At 39.5% G+C, this 13,633-nt stretch overlaps 1 protein-coding gene across 8 annotated transcripts in view; it reads left to right on the top strand.

The window, feature by feature from the left end:
• Positions 1-6,553, top strand: part of MAP4K3 (mitogen-activated protein kinase kinase kinase kinase 3) — a 302,519-nt gene extending 295,966 nt beyond the window's left edge. For all 8 annotated transcript variants that reach the window (XM_056567508.1, XM_056567505.1, XM_056567504.1 and 5 more), the window contains 3 exons: positions 3,868-3,938; positions 4,139-4,194; positions 5,794-6,553. In XM_056567508.1, the coding sequence (XP_056423483.1) occupies positions 3,868-3,938; positions 4,139-4,194; positions 5,794-5,881 (215 nt within the window). In that variant the 3' untranslated portion in view covers positions 5,882-6,553. The remainder of the gene's footprint in view (positions 1-3,867; positions 3,939-4,138; positions 4,195-5,793) is intronic.
• The last annotated feature ends 7,080 nt before the right edge of the window (positions 6,554-13,633 follow it).

Below are 13,633 nucleotides of genomic sequence, written 5' to 3'. Positions count from 1 at the left end.
ACAAGCAGGGTAACAGAGACCCATGAAATCTCCTGTAAAAATCAAATGAGAACCCATCTGACCCTGGGGCAGAATTCCCCGTGCATGTTCTCAATGCTTCTTGGACTTCACCCAAGCGGAACACCTCATTCATCTTCCTATTCTCCTCCTCATTTAAACTTAAACTCATTTAAAATATTTTTCTTAATAGTGTTATAAAGACCAAACCCAGGCAAAATGAGGGTACAAGAACACAATTAAGGCTGCAGCTAACAATTATTTTAATAATCGATTAGTTGTCAATTATTTCATCGATTAATTGATTAATCGTAAAAAAAGCTAAAATGCCAAAAAAAAGGGAGTTTAGCTGATTTAACTTTAAAAATTACATACAATGGCCACATTAAAAAAAGTCATTCAGGGGTACTCCACTCCCCAGCATTGGGACTAATTTTTATTGGAGGAGGGGTTTATTTACATTTTAATAAACCTTTTTTACTTTTTTTTTTTTGCTTTTAACTTTTTATATAGCAATCATTAGATTAGTCTGTATATTCCTATACACATAGGGTATATGCAGACTTCAGAGCATGGCACCCTAGTGTCTGTGGTGTAGACTCTGTAGCCAACACGGCCGTCATACCCTCTCCCATAGACTTGCATTGAGGGGGTGGGGCATGACGTCACGAGGGATGGGGCGTGATGTCACGAGGGGGTGTGGCGACTCCCGAAGCCCGCACCCAGTGTTTGGAACTAAATGGAGTGGAGTACCCCTTTAACCCCTTAAAGGGGGTTAAAGAATTTTGGCCTTAAGGACTCAGACAATTTAATTTTTACGTTTTAATTTTTTCCTCCTCGCCTTCTAAAAATCATAACTCTTTTATATTTTCATCCACAGACTAGTATGAGGGCTTGTTTTTTGCACGACCAGTTGTCCTTTGTAATGACATAACTCATTATATCATAAAATTTATGGCGCAACCAAAAAACACTATTTTTGTGGGGAAATTAAAAAGAAAAACGCAATTTTGCTAATTTTGGAAGGTTTTGTTTTCACGCCGTACAATTTATGGTAAAAATGACATGTGTTCATTATTCTGAGGGTCAATACGATTAAAATGATACCCATTATTATATACTTTTCTATTATTGTTGTGCTTAAAAAAAATCACAAACTTTTTAACCAAATTAGTACGTTTATAATCCCTTTATTTTGATGACCTCTAACTTTTTTATTTTTCCGTATAAGCGGCGGTATGGGGGCTCATTTTTTGTGCCATGATCTGTACTTTTTTTTGATACCACATTTGCATATAAAAAAAGTTTTAATACATTTTTTATAATTTTTTTTTAATAAAATGTATTAAAAAAAGTAGCAATTTTGGACTTTATTATTTTTTTTTTTTCGTTCACTCCGTTCACCGTACGGGATCATTAACATTTTATTTTAATAGTTTGGACATTTACGCACGGGGCGATATCAAATATGTCTATAAAATTTATTTTTTACGCTTTTTGGGGGTAAAGTAGGAAAAAACGGACGTTTTACTTTTTTATTGGGGGAGGGGATTTTTCACTTTTTTTTTACTTTTACATTTTTTTACATTTTTTTTTACACTTGAATAGTCCCCATAGGGGACTATTCATAGCAATACCATGATTGCTAATACTGATCTGTTCTATGTAGGACATAGAACAGATCAGTGTTATCGGCTATTTTCTGTTCTGGTCTGCTCGATCACAGACCAGAGCAGGAGACGCCGGAAGGAGGAAGGTGAGGGGACCTCCGTGCGGCGTTCTGAATGATCGGATCCCCGCAGCAGCGCTGCGGGCGATCCGATCATTCATTCAAATCGCGCACTGCCGCAGATGCCGGGATCTGTATTGATCCCGGCACCTGAGGGGTTAATGGCGGACGCCCGCGAGATCGCGGGTGTCAGCCATTGCCGGCGGGTCCCTGGCTGCGATCAGCAGCCGGGATCAGCCGCGCATGACACGGGCATCGCTTCGATGCCCGCGGTTATGCACAGGACGTAAATGTACGTCCTGGTGCGTTAAGTACCACCGCACCAGGACGTACATTTACGTCCTGCGTCCTTAAGGGGTTAAAGAGGCTGCGGTGGTGTGGGATTTGCGGGACCTGCAGACATAGCGCCTTACGGCCCGCACATATCGGCTGATTATTCAGTAACAGGATTCGACTACAACCAATCCTTTTATCGAATATTATTGATAAAATCAAATAATCGTTGCAGCCCTAAACACAATAAATTATATTTACAGAGTAAGTTCTCACAACAGTCCCTCAATATATGTTAAGTACTAACTTGCGAACTCCCAAATTAAATAATATACAAACAAATATAGTCACATATGAATTTATATCAATTTATGCCTACATACAATAATGTACATACAACAATTGATAGAACCATGATTATATTATGTAGTCACTCAGCAGGGGGAAAGAGAGGCAACACCACTGACAGTGTAATGTGTGACCCAATAAGTACTATCTTTATGGGCCAAGTGACTCCATTTGGTTGTATATCAGTAGTGATATAGTTATATGTTCCAAAGTTTCATTGGCTGTTATTTCTTGCTGCACGTTTAAGAATATTTGATCAGTCTCCTAGTTAATATTTAAATATATCTAGAAAACAATACTAAGAATTGATATCTATGCAATGACAGCTTTACCTGGTCTTGTCTCTTTACATGCCGTCTCCCAATTCTATAAAAGCAACCTTCTTATTTTTGGAATCAATGCACGGAAGGGAAAGGAAAAGTGTCTTGCTCTGATTTGTATGATTGACAGTTCGGTTACGTGTTTTCTGCTCGGTACATCTAACAGCTGTGATATTTATTCATTGTAGAGGACTTCAGTACATGTTGTAGTCAGAAGTTCTCAAATGCCTTAAAAATGAAACCAGGTTTGCTGGCAGCCTTGTTCATGGGGTCTATGTTCTCTTCCCACCGCTTCTCTGTAGCTGCTGTCAGAGGCGGCTAGTGATGAATACCAGGAAGAATAAGTGCTATGGTGGAATTTATCATTGGTTATACCCATTCTTGTGGTGTTGATCTGTCACATGATTTGTCTCAGTTGCTGTTTAGAGACTTTTCATTGTGACTTTTGCTTCAGATTCTTTTCTTAAATTGTGTAACTTTTTGCATTAGTCATGAACTTATCATGTGCGACGTGTCAAACAATTTGTCACAAACCTACACCAGCCCAGACCCGGCTTACAACACTGTCTGTATGCAGCATTTCTAAAAAGTTGCGCATTTTGGCGCAACATGTTAAAAAGGCGCAGGAGAGTAACCATACAAAGTAGTGTTCTGAAGTGTAAAAAAATGTGTATTAGCATCATATGCCCTGCACCATTTAATAAATTTGGTGCACATACACACTAAGGGTATGTTCACACTACCTAATTCCCGTGAGCGGAAATCCACAAACGGAATTACGTGCTGTGAACATAAACATCAGTGTGAATGGTTTTCCGCGAGACCCGTTCACACTGCGGAATTTCAGCTGCGGACAATTCTGCCGCTGAAATTGTTCCATACAAAGAAAGTACATGTAAATTCTTTGCGAAGTCCCACTGCCGAAGTATTGCGGCGGCGGCCGCCAGAATGTAAGCTAAACTCGCGGAATTCTTCAAGCACAGATTCCGTTTATAATCCGTAGTGTGAACATACTCTACCTCCACACAAAGTAAAGGTGTAGAAAATGTACTCGCCTACACTACCTATGATAAATTCCCCCCTATATTCGCACTATTGGACAAAGTTTTCTATTTGTTAATTTTCAACAGAAAGGCTTTATTTTTGTTTGTTTTACCATTTTAATTACCCAGTAATTGGCATTATGTTTTTTTGTTCTAGTTTGCCTACAAGACAGTGTCCTTGCTTTTTGGAAGCACGGAATGCAAGGAAGAAGCTTCCGATCAAATGAGGTAAATGATCTTATGTACTTGTATTACGTAACTCCTTCATGGGTAACTGTATGGATCTGACCTATATCAATCTGTGAAGCCTATTCTCTAATCTGACTATAGTATACAGTAATAATAAGTATTTGGCTATTTCATAGTGATAGCAAAGCAAATCATTTCTATGTAAGTAATTAAAGTATATCATGTCTTACTTCTCACAGATAACACAGGAAATCTCCGATAACACTCGGATATTCCGGCTGCTGGGATCTGACAGGTAATTGTGTAGCTGTCAGACTGGTGTATCTTGTGCCTACCTGAGGAAATTATTCATTTAGCTCCAATCCTAGCTATACCGAACAAAACCAGTATCACTTGTTATATTGTGAGCTCATTACACCCACAAGATATCAGTAAGGACGCATAGAGCAGCACAAAAAGACTGGGCTTATATGGGTTTATTTTATATATTTTTTGATTGTATAAAGTGTTCACATGCAGCAATTTTTAACAGGGTACAAATGATTCTTCTATATCTTTGAGCCCTGTCTTGGTAGGTTATTACTGTGCTGAAAGTCTCCACAATATGGCCTAACACAAATGTTTTATATGTCAAATGAATTTAAATTATGATAATATTATTTAGTTTCTTTTTATAGAATGTAATAAAGCAACATGTAGTTGTCCATTAGAGCAGTTTTCTTATTAATTAATATCATTTTGAAGTAGTTTTTTAAGGCCATGTACACCAAACATGTGCACCTTTTTAACATTTTTACACTGCTTTCTCCACATAAAAAAATATATATATATATATATATATATATATATATATATATATATATATATATATATATAATAAAATGATGGAAAACCGAGCACATCCCAGTAGAAAGTTCCAATGTGGTGCACGCAGAGACCGGACCTGGGTCAAGGGTCCATAAATAAATAAATAAAGGAATATCCGCAGCACACAGGTATCCGTGAAAAATCAAGCAGTGATTTATTCCATCAAAAAAGAGTGTCCAAGAACTACGTTTCAACCAGCTCTCCTGGTCTTTTTCAAGCTTGAAAAAGACAAGGAGAGCTGGTTGAAACGTAGTTCTTGGACACTCTTTTTTGATGGAATAAATCACTGCTTGATTTTTCACGGAAACCTGTGTGCTGCGGATATTCCTTATATATATATATAATTTGATAAAGAGATAGGAGGGCACTGCTTTTACTTTCCATTTGTTATGTACCCGCGTGGTGGAATAAAAAGCTGCCAATATTACTGTTCCTTGCTGTGGTGCTAAGTGATATGAAATACTAGTACAATATTGTAATTGTTGAAGAGAAAAATCACTTGCACTCACCGGTCTAGTGGGCTTCAGTGTTCCAGATTATCTGCTGTGCCGGGAGACGTGTGGATGAGGGTGCTCAGAGTCTAACAGCCATTTTCGCGCACGGCTGTTAGCCTCTGAGCACCCTCATCCACACGTCTCCCGGCACAGCGGATAATCCGGAACACTCAGCATAGAGCTTAGCAGGAGGGGGGCATGGCCTGTCGCAGCCCAAACACCTTTACTATCATGTACTCCAGAAGTTGGCATAAATTGTAATAGAAATCTATGCTAGCTGATAGTTTTGGTCGCACTGACAGCCCCTTATGAGTTAAATTTCTTAAAAGGTGTGCATCTCTTTGTAAATTTGCATAGAGTGCCATTTTTAGGTTGATAATATAAGAACTCCATTGAGTTCATAGAATATCAAAAGAAGCCTAACTGACTTGTGAATATTTATTTGAGCGTTCCTTTTATTTTCTCATAAAAAGTTTGTACTCTATTCCATAGACAAGGTAGCCACTAATTGTGTTTTTTTGTGTCCTTTCCAGGGTTGTTGTTTTGGAGAGCAGACCCACAGACAACCCCACAGCCAACAGTAACCTGTATATTCTTGCAGGACATGAGAACAGCTACTGAAAGCCAATGGCAAAAATAGTTCATGTTGCTAAGAGAAAACTATTTCTTGGGGGTCTACAGGCTTGGCAGAAAGAAGGTTGGAAGATGACTGCAAGAGGGCAATGCAAACCCACTGTCGATGCAGCAGTCTAGGCAAAGGATTTGGTCTGTACCACATTGCTCGCGGTACAGTGGAGCGGAAATGATGTGGTTGCGGATGCTTGGATTGTGAGGAAAGAGTTACAGAGCAGGGTTATATGTTCCTGCACAGAAATTTGCATTTAAAGCAGCAGCAACACATGATCATTTTCTATACATATTATATATATAGAAATAATTTATTGTGGCATGAGTCCGTGATGAGGAAAATGTTGCTTCTATGTGGTATGGACACGTTTCTTTCCACACAAGAGCTGCATTCACACTTGTGTAATCCGTGCACACACAGGTAGTAGTATTAAATCTCTATCATACTACAATGGCTATAACTTTGTGTTGCTGATGCCCAACCTGGAACCCTGCTGTAGATAGTTAAACTTTTATGACGTACAAGTGTCTTAATTGTACAGATGTAAAGTTCGGTCCGAGCCCCATGTCCTGAGATCTGTTCCTTTTGTTCACCCAGCCACTAGTCTTAGCTAGTTAGAGTGGACCTTTAAAGGAGTACTCCCACCCTAGACATCTTATCCCCTATCCAAAGGATAGGGGATAAGATGCCTGATCTTAGGGGTCTCGCCGCTGGGGACCCCAGCAGTATTGCATGTGGCACCCACCTGTTTTTTTTGTCCGGAAGCGCTGGAGGGTCTGAGTCGCGACTACGGGAACGGAAGTCAGGACTCCGCCCCTGTGTGACGTCACGCCCCGTCCCCTCAATGCAAGTCTATGGGAGTCACGCGTCACGCCCCCTCCCATAGACTTGCATTGAGGGGACGGGGCGTGACGTCACACGGGGGCGGAGTCCTGACGTCACAGACTTCCGTTCCCGTAGTTGCGGCTCAGAAACCTCCAGCGCTTCCGGATAAAAAAACAGGTGGGTGCCGCATGCAATACTGTGGGTGTCCCCAGCGGTGGGACCCCCAAGATCAGACATCTTATCCCCTATCCTTTGGATAGGGGATAAGATGTCTAGGGTGGGAGTACTCCTTTAAGAAGAAAAGAAAAAAAAAAAAAGAAAAGACGACACAGAGTTTATTAACACTATTGTATTTTTTATTCCATGTAATTTAGTAATGCCAATATAAATTTTTGTAAGTTAAAGAAAATAAGATACTGTAATCTATAGAGAGGATGTGAGCATTTTATGTTATCCTTAACTTTAATGCAAGTACACTGGTGTTTAAATTTGCACAAAGTATTGTCATGTGACACATTGCACCACAGAGTTACCCTGTGACTGCTGTGAAATGCGTCAGCTTCTACCATTAATACCTTGTTTGCTTGCTTTTTTTTTTTTCTATTTTATTTTTATATTGTAAATCGGCAAAGTCTGTTTACCTGGATATAAAGGATTTTTTTTTTATTCACGTTGGCATGTGCAGTGCAACAGAAGATTAATAAAGAAATTTTTTTTACGATTTAAAGGGGAAGGATCAGAATATTGAGACAGTAATAATATATTTATTACAAGTAAGTCACACTTTTTTGTGTAGCTTTTATTTATAATCTGAAAGGGAAAACAGAGCAGCTTGTATAGCAGACCATCTGACTAGGTAGTGGCTGTAAAAGGGTTTTTTGACACTGCCTACAGAACCTGCTTTACAATATATTTCTACCCACACATCTCCTGGGTTTCATTTTTATATTGTTTCCCATTTGTGTTGCTACGAATGGCAAACAATGATGTGTACCCTTTAATTCCACAACGCTCCCCTTAAAGAGTTACTCGGCCCCTAGACTTCTTATCCCCTATCCAAAGGATAGGAGTTAAAGGGGGAAAACTTTTTTTTTTTTTTTATCAACTGGTGCCAGAAAGTTAAACAGATTTGTAAATTACTTCTATTAAAAAATCTTAATCCTTCCAGTACTTATTAGCTGCTGAAAATTACGTAGGAAATTATTTTCTTTTTGGAACACAGGGCTCTCTGCTGACATCTCTGTCCATTTTAGGAACTGTCCAGAGCAGCATATGTTTGCTATGGGGATTTTCTCCTACTCTGGACAGTTCTTAAAATGGACAGAGATGTCAGCAGAGAGCACTGTGGTCATGTCAGTAGAGAGCTCTGTGTTCCAAAAAGAAAATAATTTCCTCTGTAGTATTAAGCAGCTAATAAGTACTGGAAGGATTGAGATTTTTTAATAGAAGTAATTTACAATTTTTTTTAACTTTCTGGCACCAATTGATTAAAAAAAAAAGTTTTCCACCGGAGTTCCCCTTTAAGATGTCTGATCGGTAACCCTGCGATTTTCCTGCTGCACCAGGGGTTCGTTTAGAGCATTGGGTGCAGCGCCGGAGGCTCGTGATGTCATGGTCACGCCCCCTCAATGCAAATCTATGGGAGGGGGCGTGACGACCGTCATGCCCCCTCCCATAGACTTGCATTGAGGGGGCGTGGCCATGACTTCACGAGCGGGGCGTGAACGCCCCGCATCGCCAGTCATCCAGCAGGGAGCAAAGTTTGCTCTGTACACCGGATGTCTGGGGTGCTGCAGCTGAGATCACGGGGGTCCTTTGGAGATGGGATAAGATGTCTAGGGGCGGAGTACCCCTTTAAGTAGCCATGTATACAGGTGAATTTGCTGCTTGCATCTATAGAGTCAGCCATATTTTTTATATATGCAGAAATGCTTCCTTTGTTTGTACAGATATCCTACACAAATCCAGAACCTGATGTGTCTGCTATGAAGTTGGATAAATACACAACATTTCAACCAGGCTGAGCACTTCTTACATTCCACTTTCTGAAAAATTATTGAGATGTTACTTTTTTTTTTTTTTGCCTTATTTTCATCCTTTAGGATGCTTGTGAACTTGTGGCCAAAATAATTTAGTTACTACCTCATGCAAATAGACTAAAGGAGACTGTGCATCTAACAGCTGTGCATTTTCCCGTTTCTGCCATTACTGAGAAGTGGCAGCCATTTGGGAAAACTTTCTGAAATGGATCGCCCCAGCCCTTCATTCCACCTTTCTGTTATAGCACCTTAGTTATATTTGCCTGTATACGCTGCATGATTTTATCATACACCACTGCTCATCCAGAGCCTACAGAGTATGATCAACCAGGGGTCACTGATCCCCCTACTGACTGTTGGGGATGTTCTTAATAATGTATTTCTGCACATTACAGGACCTTAGAGCAGTGACTGATCATTTTACCACAATGCACAGCTTTGCATTTTACTCCTTCCCGGCTTATTTTCATGCGCAAAACACTAATGAAATAAGAGACTTGTAGGCAGCCTAGGATGTACATTCTTGATAAGGCAATGCTTTTGGATACATTGATGATTGTATATACTGTAAAATAAACAAGAATTTTTTAACAAATTGTAGTTCTTATTTTCTTTCACTAAGAATTTCATTGTAAAGTTCTATTCCCAAGTATAGAGGTTATTGTGCTGGTGTTATCACTGCATATTGTCAACAATGCGCTTAACTTCTTAATAACACAACCATTTAGATTTTTGTATTTTCATTTTTTTCCTCTCCTTTTAACAACTTCCCAACCCAGAAAGTTACATGTACATCATATGACGGGCTTGCTAGTCCGGTCTGCACCGTAACAGGCAGATGCCTGCTGCTATCAGCTCTGATGGCCTTCATTTAACAATTTAAATGCTAGAGTCAGAACATGGAATGAACAGATTTTAAAGGGGTTATCCACCATAAGGTGATTTTAGTACTTACCTGCCAAACAGTAATGGACATGCTTAGGAAGGATCTGTGCTTGTCTTGGGGCTAAATAGCTGAGTTGACCATATTTCTGCAGCTATCTTTTGGTGAAATGGCTGTTTCCTGTTTGAGTTCCCTCCCTCCAACTACAGCCACCCCACCCATTGAAGCACACCTGGGACAATTGCTAGCAGCCCTATGGAGAATGATCTCCTTCCCACCCAGCGGTCGCTCCACCCATTGCAGCAGACAGACTCCCTTTAAACACTTGACTACTTATATAATGTGGACAAAGTAATAGATATGGAGAGGCTCCTACCACGTTAGGCACCTGTGACCTGAGCTGCCCAACTAACACCTATACCTACGGTGTCAAAACAAAAATACAATAGTAAAGAAATTGGGGCTCAAGGTCTATGGATATTCGATAAATATTGATGTTGATATACAATGGAAAAATAAAAATAGTGGTTTGTGACCTACAGGGCCCTTGTGGGTTGACCGTACCACAGATATGTATATAAAAACACGTATATCATTAATATAGTAATTATTATAACATCATAGCAAGTATAGACTTTAAAAAAAATATAATATAGAAAATATTAAAATAAATAGTGACCACAAATAGTAGATATCCTGGATAGGTGTGAACGGGTAAGTGTTCAGGTCATATAATATTTCAAACGAACAAGGTAGAAACACTATCCGGCACTGCTGTATAGGGAGTGAACATAAGTCCGCACATAAAGTGCAAGTGTGGATACAGTCCTAAGGGTGGTGCTCAATCTTGCAGAAAGAAAGAATTCTTACAACATGGCAATGTAGAAGAAATGATGGCACTCGCCCAAAAACGGACTTGCAAGGATGACTTTTATTTCGTGCTTGTCAACCAAAGTGCATGTGCATGGCAGCGTACAGCATTCAGGCAGGTGGAGTGGGCAAGGACGCCGGGGGAACCAGCGTCTTCTACATTACCATATAATATTTCGACAGTATAAAATAACTATCCAGTAATTTGTAATCCAGGAGTAAAAGTTACCATTTCCCTTTAAAGTGTGTGTGGTCACAGCGCTAGTGTTGCAGTAATTTATCTGGTCTGAGATGATTTGTAGCAATATTTGTATAGGTCTATAGTATCCTCTCGCTGATGCATATTGTAATCCTGGCTCCTGTGGCAGGGAGCCTGCTGCCGGAGACTCTGCCGTCTCATAATGAAGCAGCGGTGGTTAGGACTACGTGGTTACACAATACAGTCCCGGGGTGTGTAAATATTGTTGAAATTGTACCTTATTGGTATGCGCTGGTCTCGGTGAAGCCCCAGCTCCCTGTGCAGGGAGCACGCTGCTGGAGACACAGGCATCTCAAATTTGCAGCGGTAGTAGTGGGCTCCCTCCGGGTGGACTGCAGTGCTTCCTCCGTGGAAGGTGAATAGACCGATGGCATCCTCGTGGTAGGATACTGCACACTTAGCCGATAAAAGACAGGTGTGGTGATAATGGTGTGCGCTGTGACCTAGGGAAAGAACTTAGTATTGTGGTACTTGTAGTTAGACTTGTAGCTGGATGCGTTTCAGGTCCTCCATGGGACCTTTCCTCATCAGCTTAACATAATTAAAAAAAATAGTCATTTAGCAAGGTATATATACTTATAGCTCCTTTTGTGGAGGGAGTCACATTCAATTAAATGGAAAAAATGTGGAAAAGGTGGTTTGGTTTGGTAATATATGAATCGGGTTGAGGGTGTTAGTGAATAATAGATGTGGTAATGGATGATATGTGGAATACATAATATTATGAATCTATGATATAAAGATCGGAAACAAAAGAGAATAAAAAAGAATAAAGGGGAATAATCGGATAACCAAGAGAGAATAATAGTGGAATCTGGTATCTATCTATATATCTATCGATCTATCTATTGATGTGTGGAGAAATATATCTATGTGAATCTACAAGTGTATGTTAAATAGAATAAGTGTCCGTGAAAGTATAGGTTATTGTAAGTGTGTGTGGAAACCTTGTGAGGAATAATAACATACAAAAAATGAGAATAATAACGTACAAAAAATGAGAATAAATATGATATATAAAACATGTGGTGTAAAAAAATATAATATAAAAAAACATAGAATGTTAATACAAGTCTATTAGACGTTTGATGCACAGAGATGATATTACCCTAAAATGTATATAAAGATAAAAAATAGTATAATGACCCAAAGATAAGCACAGTGTGAAGTAGGATCGGATCGATGTTAGGGAGAGGTCCCTATTGGTAACATTTTTGTTTTCATGGGACTTTTTGCTCACTTTTTATTCAGTTTTTTTCCTGATATATCATGTGACCAAAAATCTGCATTTTTAGTGCTTGGTATTTTTTTTTACATTTACGTAGTTTACCATGCGGGATCATAAACTTTATAGCTTAGTAGGTTGGACAATTCTGCATGCAGCGATACCTAACAAGTTATTTTTTTTTTTTTTTATTAAATAAAGGGAGGGTTAAAAGGCTTTTCCCTTTTAGACACATATAGCATATCCACATGATATGTCATATATACCTAAATTAATTTATTTGGTTGCAATGCTGGGATTTTCAAAACAGCCAAGCAGGCTGTTTTACCCTGTTTCTATGATTCCCAAAGAAGGGTTTGGGAGTTGAATAAACAGCATAGAAATTACATAAATGTTTCAGATGGGCAAACCCATTTAATGACAGACATGTTTTCTTTTAGTTAATTACATTTTTCTTATTTCTATATTATCATGTAAATATAAAAAAAACATTTTTAAACATCCTGATTTTCTTGGATTGGGCCTTAATAAATAGACACTTCCTGTTCTGTAGCGTAATCTATATGGAATATGGGTGCACTACTGTGGTAGATGTATACAGTGACATTGGCTATCCCTCAACACTGATGTTAAAATTGAGACATTAGCCAGTATATCCTTATATGAAGGACATACCAGAGCCCGCACACCAATGCCAAGGTTTCTCAAGTGGCTCGGGATCTAACACTAACAAACCTGTGCGTGATAAGCAAAACCAGAGGCTAGTGGGCAATTACAGCAGTGTTCGATCCGACTCACAGCTATAAGCCCCACCCAAGATGGCTGATAAGTTGCCGGCCTCACCGGTGAACCTTAATGCTACCTAAAATGATAATAAAGGCGCATTAGTATGGAATTTGAACAAATACATTGATGTGGTATCAGATGGCAGATGATGCTCAACCCCTGAGTGCAGATGTGCATAGATACTGGGGTGCAGAGCCTGCTCTTGTGGTCTGTTGCTAAGGGCAATCACCAGCAATAAATCCATACAATGGAGGATGCCTGCAAGTGACCACAAGTACCACAATGGCATCCTACACCAGATAAATAGGTGTGGATGTGAAAAAAATCAAAACAATCTATATGGAATATAGGTGCACTACTGTAGTGGATGTAACAGTGACAATGTTGTGACGCTTGCAGGCATCCTCCATTGTACGCATTTGTTGCTGGGGATTGCCCTTAGCAATGGACCACAAGCGCAGGCTCTGCCCCCCAGTATTTATTTATCATTTTAGGTAGCATGAACCTCTTAAAGGGGTACTCCCGTGGTCAGCTTGTTTTTCCGTTTTTAACTCACCCTATTTGTTTTGTTTCATTTCTATTCTTGTTGTTTAGGCGACTCTATTTCCGTTCTTTGTTGTCTTTTTATCCCCCACTTTGTTTTCCTATCTTTGCTTATTTCCTGTTTCTTGCTGTGCTGAAAACTACAAATCCCAGCATGCCACATGCCTTGCTGGTTTGGGGTGGCTCCTTTTTTGTTTTGTTTGTTTGTTCCGCCCTTTACCCACCTTACTATTTTCCCGGGTCATCCCCCTTATACACAGCAAACTAATATAATCAGCCTTGGTTGGGATACACTGTCATACACACACAAAAGGG

The sequence above is a fragment of the Hyla sarda genome, chromosome 3 (assembly GCF_029499605.1).
Source record: "Hyla sarda isolate aHylSar1 chromosome 3, aHylSar1.hap1, whole genome shotgun sequence".
Taxonomy (NCBI): Eukaryota; Metazoa; Chordata; class Amphibia; order Anura; family Hylidae; genus Hyla; species Hyla sarda.
This window is presented reverse-complemented; position numbering and strand designations above follow the sequence as displayed.